This window comes from Pygocentrus nattereri, chromosome 18, assembly GCF_015220715.1.
Source record: "Pygocentrus nattereri isolate fPygNat1 chromosome 18, fPygNat1.pri, whole genome shotgun sequence".
Classification (NCBI taxonomy): Eukaryota; Metazoa; Chordata; class Actinopteri; order Characiformes; family Serrasalmidae; genus Pygocentrus; species Pygocentrus nattereri.
In genome coordinates, this window is record NC_051228.1 from 20,832,993 (window position 1) to 20,851,005 (window position 18,013).

General features: G+C 38.9%; 2 protein-coding genes across 3 annotated transcripts in view; one reads left to right on the forward strand and one right to left on the reverse strand.

Moving 5' to 3' along the window:
• Positions 1-7,404, reverse strand: part of unc13bb (unc-13 homolog Bb (C. elegans)) — a 162,822-nt gene extending 155,418 nt beyond the window's left edge. For both annotated transcript variants that reach the window (XM_037547066.1, XM_037547065.1), the window contains exon 1: positions 7,203-7,404. In XM_037547066.1, the coding sequence (XP_037402963.1) occupies positions 7,203-7,224 (22 nt within the window). In that variant the 5' untranslated portion in view covers positions 7,225-7,404. The remainder of the gene's footprint in view (positions 1-7,202) is intronic.
• Positions 7,405-8,692: 1,288 nt separating this feature from the next.
• On the forward strand, positions 8,693-16,914 carry stoml2 (stomatin (EPB72)-like 2). The gene is made up of 10 exons (XM_017697256.2): positions 8,693-8,868; positions 9,980-10,132; positions 11,028-11,127; positions 11,246-11,304; positions 11,385-11,486; positions 11,872-12,006; positions 12,810-12,954; positions 13,135-13,214; positions 13,323-13,451; positions 16,345-16,914. The coding sequence occupies exons 1-10, from the start codon at positions 8,824-8,826 to the stop codon at positions 16,483-16,485; spliced, it is 1,089 nt and encodes a 362-aa protein (XP_017552745.1). The 5' UTR covers positions 8,693-8,823; the 3' UTR covers positions 16,486-16,914.
• Positions 16,915-18,013: the final 1,099 nt, after the last annotated feature.

Consider the following 18,013-nt stretch of genomic DNA (forward strand, 5'->3'; position numbering starts at 1 on the left):
CATAATCTGATTTCTGCATTTATCTTCTATTAAAATGGTCACGTAAACAGCATAGTCTGATTTCTTAGATCGGAGTAAGGTCCAGAAATCTGATAAAGAAAGAAGGATTTTAGCTCAGTCAACAGATTTCTCCATGATTTCTTTCAGATTTCTCAGCCTGGACATGTGCAAAAGTAGTTTCAGGTAAAGTGACTCAACGTTTAAAAAAAAAAAAAAAAGCTGCGGCATGATGCAACAGTTTTACGTTATGCTTGCATCATGTCTTCTTCTTCTTATTGGCTGGTTGAAAAGAAGAAATCTGATTACTGTCTGACTCATGTAGACCCGGAGTTTCCCCATTATCTGAATACTCAAGTGCATGTGAACATTGATCAGATTACTTATAAAATCAGATTTTCTGCAGTTTTTGGATTATTAAGTGCATACAAACACACTCATAGTCAATGCCACACGGAGCAACCAATAAATAAGCCACAAAGGTCGACAAACCTGTGATCTTAACAGGTTAGGATGTGTGTAATTGTTCTGTATCATGATGTAATTATGTACAACACGATTAGGTGGTTCTTCAGATGAGAGGCTCTTTTATAACAAAAACGAGGAGGAACCTGAAAGGCTTGACCAAGCTGTGAATCAGTAACTGGTACATGCCACTGTTGGATTCTGGATTTATCACTTGTGTTTTAATGGTAGAAATGTACTGCACAGGTTGCAGTGAATTTGGAGGCTATGAATATAAGGGTTACTGTCCCTGGAGGTCAACACCCATGAGTCCTTTTTTTGCCAGACGATCACTGTTCCTACTGAAACAGGTATAATTTTGACTAATATAAATTTAAAATATAAAATATTTTTGTCACTTAAAAAAAATGACGTGATTGCATGAAATGTTGAGTTCACTGAACTTTAATGATATTACAGGATGTAAGAGGCAGATTTCCATGCTGTTAACTCACTATAAGGAGTTCAACAAACTCAAATTTGCCAACTATAAATTACAACTATAAGTTCTACAACTATAAGTAACCCCAAATCATTGTTTTTACAGTGTACAGAGTGTGGAACATCATCTCCAATGAACTGAACTCCTCAGCTTTGGCCACACAAGCAGGGACATCATCTATGTTTGGAGTTGGGATTAAATCAGGAGCTCAAAACTCCATGCGTTTTAACCTGCACAGAGCTGAACACGCTTCACAGATTATTGCATAAGCAAAACCTAAAGCATTTAAAGAGGAAGGGAGAGCAGAAAAGCCCCCTGAATTGCATATAGGCATTATCACAAGCACAATCGGGCTGTTCACTTCTTTTATATTTTCTGGGACAGCAGGAGGGACCTTTTTGAAAAGCTACAACAATGAAACCACAAGAAATATTGACGTCATAGTTACAAATGCATGACGGTGACTCATTACATGCTTGCAACTGATTTATTCTAATCACTGCTATTGTAATGGTAAAAGCCCTGCGTACTATACCTTTAATTACTGCACCTCAAAACACCCACAGCTTCTCTACTCTGACCATTTAATTTAGGCAGAGACAGCTCATTGTAGTAGGTCCTTCCCCTATAGTGTGTCAGTAGGTTTCATACATACATTCATTCATTTTATATACACACACACACACACACACACACACACACACACAACCTACTGTTCAATGAACTCAATTGAATTCTCTTCCACATTTTTTATTTTTTCTGGCTATTTTTACAATAGACAGAACTGCAACCTTGTCTGGCAGGAAAAGGGCTTAGTAATAAACACTGTCTTTAAAAGGGCCTGTATTCTTTTCTTTCATCCTGTACTGTTATATTTAATTTTCCTTCCCTCAGGCCCAAGTATACAGTTTATATTGTTTTATGTACCAAAAAACCAGCCATAATTCAGATTTACATGTAGTGACGCATCGATCCAATACTCTGAATCGGACCAGCATTGATACTGACCCTAATAAATAAACTGGATATTGGACAGAAGTGTCCGGCACACATTTGATACAGTCTCTTAGCTGCGATTCCTCTTCACTTGAAGCGGACTCGTCCGAAACGTGGTAAACATCAGGAACACGTTCTATTTTTATTCATACATGCAATAGTTATGAATGATCACATTCTTTGCTTGAGGAAATTACCGCGGTTGTTTCTCTACACTGTGGTGTGTAGAGTAAAAGCCTGGACAGAAACTTTTCCTTGCACTGTATCACCTTTATGAGCAAAAACCTATTTCTGGCTTCTGCATTATTATCAATTTAAATTAAATGAGAATAATTACAACCTCATGTTTGACACACTAAGGTATATAGAATTTAAATATATAATAAAAAAATAAAACCTGACATCAAGTCAATACTCAGCGTCGGCCAATACCCAGAGTTCACGTGCCGTAATCCATATCCGAAGAGAAAAACTGGGATCAGTGCATGTTTATTTACACGGTCATTTTCCACACTTCTCTTTAGTGATAAGGAGGCTATTTGTTGCTATGCCTTTAAGACGGAGTTGTGCTGTGATTGGCTGCTTTGTATTGTGCCTCATTCGAAAAGCAGTCCGAGCTCAAACACTTATAACTTCGACAAGAGTGGACGGAGCTAAACTGCTGTAGGCTGAAGAGGTAGGTATGTGCAAATGGGCTGGTTTTCTTGACATAACAAAAACACTGGGCTGGGGCTTAATTTCCAGATATGGACTGTACAGGCTCAGTACATTTTAAGACTTTAACCATGTTTACACACTGCATCAAACTTCTTTACTATGAATATACAACATACACTATAATATAAAAATACTATGAATTCAATTATTTTAATTCAATGTTTCACACACTGTGCTGCACTAAATCCAACTAAACAGGACTAAATATGTTCTCTTCGTAAGAAGACAAAGTCTATCCGCAATGTGCTCAGAAAAGCATACTGTGATGTAATTTATCATGATAATTAAACACTGTCATAATCCCCACCCCTATCGTAAAAGGAGGTTGTTCAATTAACCACTTTTATGAATTTGTTAGCCTTTCGAGTGCAACTTTCATGTGGTAAACTCATTTCATTTGGGCATTTATGAGTTTCCATTGTCCGTCCGAATGCACCATAAACATGCTTTGAGCAAAATGAAGATGGCATAACATCCCTTGTCTTTCTGAATAATTTACAGTTTTAGATCTCTGATGAAAACATCTTTTTATGAGTTTGTGCATTTGTGCTGTAGAGATCCGCTGATCGTTCATTATGCATCGCTTGCATAACTTTAATTCACGTCATTGTTCTGGCAGAACAGAAGGGCACGGCTCAAGTTCAACCTCCATTTCCCTTCAGAAAGGAAGAAAAGCCGTGGAAAGTAGCCGCAGCAGGAAAACTCAAACGTTTCATAATATGGATCCATGGATGGTTGAGATGAAAACGGTCATTCAGAGATGGCTGTGAAATTCTCTTTTCTACAGGAAAATGTAACATCTGTGCTTTCTTTACAGTGGTGGTGATAGGAACCAGGAGTCACCATGTCTACAACACAAATATAGGCGTTCTATTTACTATCCAAAGCCATCAGTCAACCTACACATGTCTTCTGAGTTTTATACGGAACGTTGGGTTTGCCAAAATAGTGGAAAATATAGGTTTTCTTTGGGGGAATGTTTGTCTTCAATGTCCTACATGTACCTCTCTGCCATGAATATAAAAATATAAAAATCTGTTTTATTACAAAAGCTGACATCAGTCTCAGACATCAGGCAATGTATTCAGAAACATTTTATGTAATAACTTTCCGCAAAGGAGTTTTAGATGTGGACATCTGGTTCCTATGACCACCACTGTGAACATTTCTGACAAGTCTACATCAGAGCATTTCACACCAAAGCACTCCAAGAGACTCATTTTGTTTACACAATATTGATAACTGTATACTGTCTAGACAACATTTAGACCACTGGACACCAATCAATCACTGAAGAAACAGCTGAAAAAAGTCCTTTAAGATAAAATTTAGAACATTTTGGGGTTTTTTTATGTTTTCAAACCATTTGAAAATGTCAATTGTCCTTTAGATTGAGTAAATATTTCATGATGAATGGATAGATGAAATGATGCTGTGTATGAAAAAGCTCTACCCTCTGCTGTAGCTGTTCTATAATTACATATTCAGACCTACTGAAAGGATGAATAAACACACACACACACACACACACACACACACACACACACACACACACACACACAGCTGTCATCTTTTCCACATACAGAAGAAGAAAGGGGTTGGCGAATCATTGTGTTGATTGTGACCATACTGCTTTAGGGTGCTTTCATACCTACTTTGCTTGGCGTGCAGTAATCAAACTTTGTGTTAAGTTCAGTTTGCTTTGATAGGTGTACACTTAACAAACGGACCACGATCCAGCTACTAAAAGATCTCTGTTTTTTGCTCTAATTTGAAAGAAAGGTATCCCAGCATAATTTCTGACCAATCAGCAAACATCAACTTGTGTACTTTGGTGCACTTTAGCACTGTAGCAATATGAAACCAAATAAAAAAAAACTTTCAGTAGCACACCAAACCAAACTCTTGTTTGGATCTTACAACAGTTTTAATTGAAACAAAAAACATGAATCACTCGCCTTACAGTGGCCCTTACTCATCAAAGTTGTGGAAAAAGTGAGCGTAGATTTAACCGCCATGAGGTTCAAACTACTCTGAGCCTGACTCATGAAACTAAATGAATTCATGAACAGCATGGAAACAAGAAAGGATTTGAGCTCACATGATGAATCGGGTTTTTTGTGGGCGGAGTCAATAGTATAGAACAAAAGCACAGTCAAAATGTCTTTAAATAGACCATGGAATAGCTGCAGTGTTTATATAGGAGTACATATAAAATACACTTTTGTGCTGGATTGCCATATTCACAAATTATTATTGTTATTTTCTTTTTGTATTCTTACTATTGGTTTTATAGATAATATTGCTAAAAGTTTTGGTTGGTTAACCACAAATCAAACATTTATTTCAGGTTGTTAAACTGTTACGTTCAAATTATCCACACTTCTACCAGATATGAGTTTGATCCCACTGATACACCAAAGACATTGATGAATAACTAAACCATTATTGAAATTTTACCCTATTTTACAATTTAGATTTGATTACATGCGACTTTGATGAATAGAAGTCATTGTATCTGTATCTGTGCCCAACCACTACCACTCAGGCCTGCTATTGTTAACATTGGCCTATGTAATAACAATGACTGGCTGTAAAAGTATTGTGTGCCTCCATCCCAACACCCTCCCTCAGTCCTGCAGCAAAACGACATCTACATTAAACCACACCGAGCACACAGCAGGACCAGCCAGGAGACACTCACACGACGTCAGACAGCAGAAAGATACTGATCTACGACTGACCAGCGAGCAGGAAACAGGGCATTTCCATGAGCGTGTATGGGAGCAACATACATCAGCAGAAACGCACACAAATTAAATATGCAAATCATATGCAATATGCAAATTAAAAGAGAATTCCACTGATTTTTACACACACACACACACTTTCTAAGCCGCTTCTCCCTCAGGGTCACGGGGGTTGCTGAAGCCTATCCTAGCGGTCATCGTGCGGAAGGCAGGATACACCCCGGACATTGCAGGGCAGACAGACAGAAGGACAGACATACACATTCACACACATACACTAGGGGCAATTTAGCATGTCCAGTTGGCCTGACTGCATGTCTTTGGACTGTGGGAGGAAACCGGAGAACCCGGAGGAAACCCACACAGACACGGGGAGAACATGCACACTTCACACAGAGAGGACTCTGGTCGCCCGCCGATTTTTCTACATTTCTGCATAATTAAATGGTTAAAATGTAAGTGAAGTCATTCAGAGGTGTGCTCCATTCTAGAAAAAGAGAGAACAGCGGTGGTGATAGGAACCAGACGTCCATCTCTAAAAGCTCCCTCACAGAAAGTTATTACATAAAATAGATAGGAATATGCAGAGATTCTGTTTTACGATAGTTTTGACATGAGTTTTTGAGCTAAAATGTGTGTTTTAAAACCATTCAGTGTTTAGAGGTGCATGCAGAACATTGAACAGGAAAATATAAAAACATTTACACTAGTTTCTCTTCGTCAATCATCCACATAAAACTCATAAGGCACGCGTAGGTTCACTGATGCTTCTGGACAGCAGATAAAATGGCTAAATCTGTGTTGTGGCAACCCCTGGTTCCTATCAACACCACGGCAAGGAAATCTACAATCAACCATTTCACACAAAACCACCAATCTCAACCACTTAATTATGAATACATTTTGAAAAATTGGTGGAATTCCCCTTGAAGTCTTTTAACTGTTGTCTCAGACTGATTAACATTAATATATACACCATAATAATTTTATATGTCATTGACTAAGAGTGGGAAACTACAATACTGTTGGTGTTACTGGTACAAGTATTTGTAACAGTAAGTTTAGTGATGATCACACAAACACCAGCTGAATTCAGGAAAAACTAAAGAGCTCAGTATGAGTTCTTTCACAAACACTGATGCATTTATGCCTCTGAATATTGTTCTGAATTAACATTTTAAACTTCACACACTGCTAAAAACAGCACTCGTTCACCGGCCTTCATGATAAAACAATTAAATCTAATAAAACTTTAAACATAAATGTCTTTTGGCTCAATTTCTGTTGGGATATCCCTAAAAAGCTCTGCCAAACAGTACATTTAGCATGAATCATAAGAAAACTGCTGCTCCATCACAGTCCCAGTGGAGAAACAGCTGGCAGGTTGTAGATTGTGGACACACGTCAGATTTTATATACATATATATAAAACACTTAAGCACGAAAATAAGACCTTAAATGTACTTAATATGAAGAAACTTTTAGCTGAAGTGTGAAAACCGTGCTTAAAAGTCATTGACCAATACCACGCAGCAGTGAAAATGTTAGTTCTGTATGGCTGTTTCTAAATTTCCGTTCCACCTTAAGTAGCGCAGCAGTTTTATTCGGGAGCCCGTGGCGCCCGAATGTAACTGCTGCACCATTTAAGGTGGAACGGAAAATTCGAACGGGAAGCTGCGAATAAACTTCATCCTCGCTTAGCGACGGGAACTTTTCCAACAAGCGACAACCAGACAAAGCGAATACAGCCCTGTTTACACCTTAAAAGCTATGTAACTTATATCGAAAAGCCTTACCTCTCACGCAGAGCAGAGACATGCCAGGCTTTTCTCCTGTCTGCTAAATCCCCGCGTTCGTGTTTATGTTGGGATTCAGCTTAGCCGCCTGCAGTCCGGGTGCATCGCAAAGCGCGAAAAAGTGACTTTTCTCGAGTTTTTCACTAGAATAAGTTGCCCTAAAGTGTCCTACTAAGGCTCAGGATGTCCCATCGCCATCATAAAAACGTTTCAGGGTTAGAAAAAAAATCAGGGGACTGAGTAGAAGGGGCGGAGCCTGCAGGTTTTAGTGACGCTGAAACTGTCCATTCGAGAGCTTCAATTCCGCGAGAGGGCGGGGAAGTTCGAGGTGATGGCCAATAGGTGGGAAGAGGCGGGACCAGCGCTTGAACAAACAGGTTGAAGGAACAGGTGTGACGCATGGAGCCCTGGAAAGTGCGGTTGGTAATAATGTAATACTGTAGACTGAACATTAAGCGTTGTGCTTATTGGTTATATGCTTATTGATTTCAGAGAGAGAGAGAGAGGGGATCACATACAGGAACACACATTTGCTCATATTACATTTATGTTTGTAGCACATATGATGTTCCGCAAAATAGTATTCCACATAAATATACAATTTCTAAACTTTCTAACTTATTCCAACTCATACTATGTCGCACTATACTTCCATTTGCACATTTCTCGCAAACATATGTAAATATATATTTAAAACTGAACACATACTTTAAACAATATGTGCAAATATATTGTTAAAGGCCTATTTGTGTCACGCCGGCCCTGCTGGAGCTATAACAGCAGCAAACCTGCCCTGATTTTCTATCATTTGTCCAAAATATGTCTCCATCACTTCATTTGGCCACCAATTTAGGTGGCGAGGAAGACAGTGAGGGGATAAAACTCGAGAAAAGGCTTAATGGCAAAAGTGCCTGTCAGGTTATGACTGTGCAGCGCGTTTTCAGACTAAGGCTGAATCTCAATTTGCTGGGCTACTAGACTGTAAGAGGCAAACTTTTGGTCCCTGTGTAGAGAATGTAGGGAGTAAGAAGCTGCCAGGTCCAACCTGAGAGATTTACATTTACTCCACCACAGCGCCGCCTAGTGGCGAGATTGTTTGAAACCCGACCGGAAATGTGAATTTACGCTTCCCAGAGCAGATTTGCGTGTGTGTGTGTGTGTGTGTGTGTGTGTGTGTGTGTGTGTGTGTGTGTGTGTGTGTGTGTATTTAGCCTATCCATCGTGCGTTTATTTTCATTTACATCGCCACTTTAGTATTAGCAGCCAAGATATTCGATTTGCCTTCCATATAGTTAATTATGTTGTATTATTTACTTAGTATTCACTTTTTTATGACTAGGATTAAGTATTTTAATAATACTACTGGGGTGGCTGGGGGTCCTGAATGCAGTCCTGATTGACTCGGCCAGATTTGAGATTCCCACCCGGGCTGTTTAACGCTCTCAGCGCCTGTAGGGGGCGCTCCGAGTGCTCTGGGCTCGGAGCAGGCTCGCAGCAGGCTCGCAGAAGAAGAGTAGCAGGGGGTCACGCTGGAGCGGGGGTCTGGAAGGTTGCGGACAGTTTCATCATTTCTGAGCTTTTCGGCTGAAGTTGAACTTGAGCTGCTTTATCCGCCGTCAATATGCTGAGGTCTGCGGTTTGGCGGGCTGGCAGTGGCCTTCTGAAGGTGAGTTTAAGACCGCGTTCTATTCGCCAGCTTCTGGTTCGAAGCGTCTCGAATGGAACTGCACCGTTTAAGGTGGAACGGCAAAACTTGAACAAGAAGCGGACTAATAGGAAATGAGCTTCAGCCTCGTAGCATTCTCAGAGTATTCTGTCGACGTTTTTATCTGTTTAGAATGCTTTTTACTGAACGCTTGGTTGATAGTGCTGGAAGCCACTGTAAGGTTTCTATAGTGTTGCCTCATCTCCTAGTTTTGCCTCCTGTACTATTTCTTTATTGTCTGACAGTAGCACTTGTTTACTCTAAAACTGTATATTTGGGCCTATATAATATAGTTTTATCTGAATCCTGTAGAAAGTCCTTTAGTATTTCTACAGATTGTGTTGATGGTCTAGCTAGACCCTTTCAGAGCCATTGATAGTCAAGTTAGGTTCACACTCCTCTTATTGCCTCTTAACCATCTGCTGAATGAGGAAGAAACCAGAGCCAGGGAATTTGACAATATATATCATTATTGTGATAAAGTATGTACTTTAAGTTTTTCTGAACGTATCATGTGTATATCGTCAGTATTGCAGTAGAATGTTAGTATCATTAGTGCTTCAATTAAAAACAAACAGTGGACAAGTGTTAAAGAGACGATAATAAAATGGTCAATAAATAGCCAGTAATAAACAGGCCTGTAGGCAATAAACTCTTCAGTTTGCTGTACACAAATTATTTGATTTTTTTTCTATTGTGCAGATGTTCCAGGTGCTTTTGTTAACCTTTGTATTAACTGAAGCTTTCATGTGATCTAAGTATTAATGGAAAACAGTTTTTATATCGAGCTGTGTTTTCCAAAAGCACCTTAACACCAAGACTATTCTTAACGGATAAAGCGAGCATCCCACTGAACTCTGGCTTGGCACCCTGTTATATGATCATCAGTGATCGTCAGTGTTGACATGACCCTTTGCGCTGTTATGATTTGTTGTTGAAGTAAAACCAGTGAAGAAAGCTTAAAACTTGGTGTAAACAGTAAACACGGTTTGAAGAGTCTTTGTAGGAGATGAATGTTCATTCTGCTCTCCAGTTGTTTTTCTAAAGTGTGTCTTTGTATGCTTGATTTTAGCACTCGCGACAGACCGTCCCGGTCCTCTGGGGGACACGGGCTCAGCAGCGCTGGGCCTCCAGCCTCCCCATGAACACCGTCATTCTCTTTGTCCCACAGCAGGAGGCTTGGGTAGTGGAGAGGATGGGACGCTTCCACCGGATTCTGGAGCCGGTACGCTAAGCCTGGTTCGCCGCCATCCAGCAAGGTTTAGAACGTTCTAGACAGCAGGGTTTTTTTATTTTTTTTATTTTTAGTTGTTAACAAAACCCTACAGTCCTCCTTAGTGCCGTGCACAAAAACAGTGTGTACATGTATTTTAACATGCCTGGTTTGGTTAGCCTGTACTTTTGTAAAGGTTCATGGCTGATGGAAGTTAACAAATTCACACAGTGTCTGAGGGCGTTGAGGAGAAATTCAGAACAAAACCTGTGTCCGTCTAAACAGCTCATCTCAACCACATTTTCTGAAAAAAGGATTTATTTTTTAATGTATTTGTGTATTAGCTTTTCTTCTTGTATGTTAAGGTGGTGTTTTTGCAAGCAGAAACAGATCATTTTAAACAGTACCAAGGACATCATACTTTTGGTGTATATAAATATGTTAAATATGTACTAAAATTGTCATAATTACTCAATTAAAAGTGAAACTCTGTTTAAAAAAATCCATTAGAATTTATGTTCTTGATTAATCAGTTTAGTGCTTATTTTGTTATTGGAATAATGGTTATAAAGCTGTGTTTAGAAGTCTGAATGTTCTCCGTAAGAGGGAGCTGTTGGTGCTGAAGTCCCTTTTGTCCTCTTCACTGATAAAGAATAAACCCACACCAGCAAGATCTTACAAAATATATATGTATTTATGTGTGTGTATGTGTGTATATATATATATATATATATATATATATATATATATATATATATATATATATATATATATATATATATATATGTATATGTATATGTGTATATATCTGTGTGTGTGTGTGTGTGAGTGTGTGTGTGCGGGAATCAGGAATCAATATTTGAACCAGTAATGCCTTGAACATGCCATGTGTGTGTAATTTCTCCAGGGATTGAACTTTTTAATACCGATACTGGACAGAATCCGATATGTACAGAGCCTCAAAGAGATTGTGATAGATGTGCCAGAGCAATCTGCTGTATCTCTTGGTGAGTCAAAATATTTCAAATGTTTAGCTGCACTGAAGTGAAGGGAAACTTTTTAATTCATTTATTTATTTTTGATTGAGCATCGCTGTGTGAGATTAATTGCTGTGTCCTCTTTCAGACAACGTGACACTCCAAATTGATGGAGTTTTATACCTCCGGATACTCGACCCCTTTAAGGTATGTTAGAGAATGCAGTGCGGTTCTGAGCTGTGCTTCTTCTACGTTGGTCTTATGTCTTTCTGTTTTGTATTTCCCAGGCCAGTTATGGAGTGGAGGATCCAGAGTATGCAGTGACCCAGCTGGCACAGACCACTATGAGATCAGAATTAGGAAAACTCACTCTAGACAAAGTCTTTAGGGTATGACACGTTTTTGTTTTTTCCCTTATGAATTTAGTAATACCACCACATCCTATTGTGTTCACTAGAACATGAGCTGTTGACTCTAGCATTTTTCAGCCTAATCTCTCACAGCTGTTAAATTCTAAGAGTACAAGGCTTAGGATGTGACTTAGGCTGTTCATATGAAGTTTTATTTAAGTTTATGGTACTGTAAATACAGGGAAATATTCCAGAACGGTTGTGTGTGTGATACCAATATGGTGTAAACTGTGCAAGTTATTGTGTGTAATACTATTATACTGGAACATTTTTTTTACTGTTGTCACTATAAAAGCAAAGGTAGGACACTTTTCAATCAATTAAATAGGGCGGTCAGAATAAACTGTTCTGCTTATTCTAACAGGAGAGAGAGTCTCTGAATTCCAACATCGTGCACTCCATCAACCAGGCGGCAGATGAGTGGGGGATTCGCTGTCTACGATATGAAATAAAGGACATTCATGTTCCCCCGCGTGTTAAAGAGTCCATGCAAATGCAGGTGAGCACCTTTTAATCAAGAGGAGTGATAACAGGGAGTGATAAATGATTACAAATAAACATTAACGGTAACATTGGCCCACATTTATAATGCATCAGATTAGAAGCACTGATCTAAGGTCAGGCCATTAGAATCACACCCCCTTTTCATCCAAAAAAATCATACTTGGTGTGAATAGATTTTAACCATCTAGCCCCGCCCTGGATCAGAATTGGCTATTGGCCGATGGTGCTAAAAGGTGATCGGTATCGGCCCCAGAAACGCTGATCGGTTTATCTCCAATTTCAGGCTTTACAGGGCAGCAGCGCATGCTCACCATATTTTAGCCTGTTTTTATTCTCTTCACCCCTTCCTGCATTTTTCTTATGTTTTGTTATTTTCCCCCTGAAGTCCACCTGTAAAGTTTGTGTGGCTTTATGCCTCCCAAGACAGTCATAATTTTTAATAACATTTTCACAACCTTTCCTTATCCTTCAGAATTAAACAGGCTAGTTTTGCTTTTGTGCCTTTTAAAACGAAAATATATGTAAATTAGGGTTCGGATTGGCTGTCTGATTAGTCCTGTGTTAGAAAGCTGAAGTACTCCTTATATGTGTGAAGGGGTGAGGCTACTGTAACTACTGTAGGCTGTATAGGTGGATATGTGAAAACTTTGTAATATATTGCTATCATTCTTACACAGACAGTGTGATAAATGTATTTAGAGCACATTTTAGTGGCCACAGTGCTTTAAAAGCCGCAAAAAATCCTTGAATCATTGTGCACAGGTTTGATTAATAATCTGGTGTGTGACTCTTGTACAGGTGGAAGCAGAGCGAAAGAAAAGAGCCACAGTTCTGGAGTCTGAGGGAACAAGGGAGGCGGCTATAAACGTAGCAGAAGGTTGCAAGCAGGCTCAGATTCTGGCTTCTGAGGGACAGAAAGCGGAACAGATCAACAAAGCTGCAGGTAGAGTAACACCTCTAGAGTCTGTGGAGAGCAGTGGAGACACCTCTGCAGTTATCTCAGAGTGAGATACAGTAGCAGAGGTGAGACTCACTGCCAGCGTATGTTTGTGTGCTGGTATTGAACTACTGTGTATGCACTGACTTTCAATTCGAGGTTTAATCTGTGATTGTTCTTCACCAGGTGAGGCAAATGCTATGCTGGCCAAAGCAGAGGCAAAAGCAAAGGCCATTAGACTGCTGTCTGAAGCCCTAACACAGCAGGTATCTCCTAACTGAGTTTTGAAGTACTCTTTATTTTGCATCTTGTTTGCCAAAGAAAGCACAAATAAGGTCTGCAGATGCTGACTGTGCTGTTTGTGTTTTTATCAGAACGGAAATGCTGCTGCGTCTCTCAGCGTGGCGGAGCAGTACGTCTCAGCTTTCTCCAACCTGGCCAAGGAATCAAACACAATAATCCTGCCCTCCAACACAGGAGACATCTCCAACATGGTCACTCAGGTCAGGGTGCCTTACTTTACCTCACACACTTAGCAACTGGTCACCATCGTCATATTTCTCAGGCAGTGAATATTAGTATGTTCTTTAAGCTTTGAGCAATTGGGATACTCCCTTATTAATTTCCTGGGCAGTTTTTGCATATGGAATCATTTCGTCATTAGGACACTAACTAGGAAACTAACAAGGACACTAACTATTGATTATTTTTAGATTTTATTAGTCTATGGATATTATTTGATTAGTTGAATAATTAAACACTTGCCTTCTTTTGGCTTTTCTGCATTGATCCACTTCTGGTCCTGGCTTATCACTAGTAGTTACAACTGATGATGTAACTAAGGCTAGGTTCAGTCTGCTAGCCTAAATCAGATTTTTGGTGTATTCCGATTGTTTCTAGATTGATTTTCGTATTTCGGACAGCAAAACCACATGAAATCCGATTTTTGCATGCGATTCCAATCAGATTTTTTACAAAATCTCAGTCTGAATGTTCTAGCTGCTTATATCTAATGTCAGATTTCAGTGTTTTTTGCATCACTCACAACACGACACACAATGACCATGTCAAATCCACAGAACAGAAGTGCTGGAATTAAAAAAAGAGCCCCAGAGATTCATGCTTATGCCAGAGATTGGAGGGTGAGATGATGCACCTCCTGCATCCACATTTGAAATCCGCATCAACAGTGTAGCTACATAGTTACTGATGCCTACGTCGCTACCACAGCAACCCATGCAGATAGTTGGGTGATGTCTGTACACACAAATCCAATCTCATCGCTTGCAAAAGCTGTCCGAACAGACATCCCAAAAGATCTGATTTTTTTTTTTTACCTGCAGTCTGAACACAGCTCCAGTGGTCTCCTAATGTCATGATTACAAAATTCAGGACTAGAAACTGGATGTAAGCAGAGATGTCATAATATAGAGAGACAATTCTTTGGTTGAAATATAGATGATATGGATCAACGCTCAGCTTGGCTACAGTGATACGTAAAGTCCTGCCCTTGAAAAAAAAGAGCCTGTTGTCGTGTTGGTCATGGTATGAGCATGGTAAGACCCTACTTCTAGTTAAGAACAAAAGTTGATCCCTGATGAACAAATTTATCACACATTTATATCAGTCTATATAAACAATATAAGCCCTCCAAGAGGAGTTAACCATATAATAAAAGCATTTCTGGTGCAGGGGGGTCTTAAAGGCCACATTTCACTGAAGATGTCTTATGCAAGTGGTCTACACTTACTTAGTATAAGTGGTTTATACTTATAAACCCAAAACTGAAAGCCACATTAACATTTCAAAAATATTTAAAATCTGATAAAAACAGCATAGAGAGTACATAACCTCTAGCTTAAAGAACAATTGTTCTGGCTACTATGCGTACAGATAACTTCACAAGAACTAGGCTGGTTAGCTAGCTAACAGGCTAAAAGAGCCAACAGCCTAAACAACTCCATCTTTACTATCACGGGTTTGGATTAAAGTAGTTATAGTATGATTTACTGTAAAACTGCAGTATAAAAGTCTAAAAATGACACTTGAATGGATTACACACTTTCAATGTCTGTTTCAGTGAGAGGTAATGTCAAACCCAAGCTGAATCCTAAACAGCTCTGTAAATTTGATGATTTACAATAACATTATTGTCTTTAATGTTATTTTAATGTATTATTATCCTTTTCTTCATAACAAGCATAAAAAAAAAATCACATGGTATGATGATGTCTCGGTACCTAGTTAGATCGTATTCCCAGTCCACCTTAAATAGTCCAGCAGTACTGACGCCTGAAGTGCCAGAATGTAACCGCTGCTCCATTTAAGGTAGAACAGGAAAATTCGAACAAGAGGCTGGTGAATAGCTGACTTCAGCTTCATATCACTGAGCAATTAGGGGTGGGCAATAATAAGTATTTATCATACCTCCTCCACCCCTTTGAAGGCATATGATGCCCTTAATGTAACTAAAGCCCGCCCAGCAGTGAGGTTGCTGAGCTTTACCCTCCTCTGCTATCACTGCAGACCTACAGGGTCGCCTACAGAGCACCGCTGGTAGCCTGTTAATCAAGTAATGTTCTTCTTTATTTGAGGATCACACAATTTGTAGGGTAGATTTTAGCCAGCACCACTTGTAGCTCATTTTCAAGGGGCAAGGTGACCCTAAAAAACAAGGGATGGGGATAAAAACAAGATATGGCACTGAGAGACTCAAATCTGAGCGACTGAAATTGAGTGACGGTAAGACAGACCCTTTTTAGATTGTTAATGTTACAGTGGGAGCTTAGTTTAGTTTTAGTCTGTTCGGCCTGTAACAGAGATGGTGTGCCGGGCAGTGGGGGGTTTGTACAATTTGCATATTCATATACTTTCACAGTCTTAATGAGTGTTGAGGTTTAGTGTTGCTAGCATGCCATTTTTAGTAGTGGTCAATACTTAAATTTCGTAATACTTTAATTTATTTTTTTAGCATAATAATAATAATTCTAATAATAATTATCACAGTTTAGATTTTTTTTGCATTTAAAATCAACTTTAATTTAATTTTAGTCCCTACGTTTTTGACAGCAAAAACTAAAATACAGCATTAATTAATTAATTAATTAATTAATTAATTAATTAATTAATTGTTTATCCTCCTTTAAGCTTCTAGTGTGCCTGCTTGTTTTATGCAGACAGTAACTGAACTGTGACTGGAAATGTGGAGCCAAGATGTAAAAAGAGTGACCAGACTTTACTGTAGGACCACACCAGACCTCAGTTCAGGCATTCGAGACACATTTTTCCTTCCCACATGAACATTGTTGATGACTAACTGCCCCGATTGAGGCCTTCAGTAGTTTACTTTTATTTGTGTGCTTCTCATCTGATGCATTTTTTTCCTTTTCACACCAGGCAATGGCTATTTATGGCAGTTTAGCCAAGACACAAAATCCAAAACCGCTGCAGAACGTGGCCGCTGTAACTGCAGAAGCTGAGCTGGAGGAGAAAACAGTGCCTGAATTCACAGCACCTCAGTCCACTTCCAGCCATTAACTCAGTGATTTCAGCCAAGGCCCAGATACAAACCTCTGATCCAGGACTTGACTGACACATGCACACCCATAAGGAGATATTCCATTCCCGTGGAGAGTCCAACAGAAGGACTAGAGAGACTACACACCCTTACAATGCTGGTTGTAGGTCGAGAGCGAATGAAGAAAATGATCACAGTGGCTGTTTCTGCTTTAGAGATGGCAGTAACTGGAGTTTTTTTTTTTCTCTCTTGTGTGTGTACTGTTCCCTTTTGTACCATTTTTATTTTGGGATTTTTGATGTATGTTGCATTTACCCTTCTGCTTTAAGCCCATGTTTCTGTCAGAAGATAGAAAATATACATATTTACAGATGACTGCATCGTGTGAACCCTTTATTATTGTTTTTTCTGCAGATACTGATATTAAATCTCTCATTGGGAAACGTAAATTAACCTTATTCTAATTTTTTCCCCTATAAAAGGTGTTGGAGATTTAATTGAAGGGAAATTCCACCAATTTTTCTAAATTTGCATAGCGGCATGGTTATGCTGTAAAGTCATTCAGAGTGGTTTGGTGTGAGATGCTCCATTCTAGAGAAGCATACCATATCAGAATTGTTCAGTGGTGGTGATGGAGCTGTAGTTTCTCTACAGTTAACATTAAACCACTCACTTTGTTTACATCTCTACCACTGAATAACACAGAAGTCTAGAAAAATAAGTGGAATTCTCCTTTAAGGCTAATTACAACAAATTATTTTTATTGTTTTTATATAGTCATTTGAAGTGCTTGTAAAACAGCCCCCCCCCATACACTAAGACTTTAAACTATCCTACACAAAAGACCTGTAATCGTTTTAAAGATACTCAAACTGGTCTTTCACTCTTTGGTAAAGTTTGACTTGCTGGCTAGTTGTTGGGAGACTTTGCATTTAATCTTTTTTAGAGCCTCTGAAGGAAAAGCAGACACTTCAATTGTACACTAAAATAACACACTGTCAATATTGTCTTATGCTGACCATCAGCTTTTCGTTTTGTTAAAATGGCACTAGGCAACTTGTAATTGGGGAAATATAGTATAAAGTAATATATTTAAATATACTAGTTTTGGATGAACGTCTTTAGTTCTCATGATGATGAACATGAGGTGCAACTTGGGTAAGATCTCAAATAAAAAAAAATGTAAAGTGTCTGGTATTCAAACAGTGATTTTTGATGTGTAAAATGATCCTGCGTGGAATAATCACTAAACATTTGTGGTGCTTATAAGCCAGGTCCACTTCTAAAATCTGACTGGCTGATCTGCTTTAAAAACAATTGTCTGCACATATCAGTTGAAATCTGTATTGGCGTGACTGGTTATTCTGTGTCATCAGGCTGCTTGGTAACCATAGCTTACTACCAAAGAACTGCACTGCTTGGTGGAAGAATTGGTTACTGGGTTCATTATTAATCAATTATTTTTGAATATTGGTGCATTTAATGAAAGCTTCATAATTTTTTTCAAACTATTTATTAAACGTTTTATGAATTATGTAAGCATTATTA

Excerpts from the sequence above, each read along its gene's own strand:
- stoml2 (XM_017697256.2), top strand. The coding sequence starts at position 8,824 with ATGCTGAGGTCTGCGGTTTGGCGGGCTGGCAGTGGCCTTCTGAAG. Across the intron at positions 13,215-13,322 it reads CTGAAGCCCTAACACAGCAG|AACGGAAATGCTGCTGCGTC; the intron begins GTATCTCCTAAC and ends TGTTTTTATCAG. Across the intron at positions 13,452-16,344 it reads TCTCCAACATGGTCACTCAG|GCAATGGCTATTTATGGCAG; the intron begins GTCAGGGTGCCT and ends TTTTCACACCAG.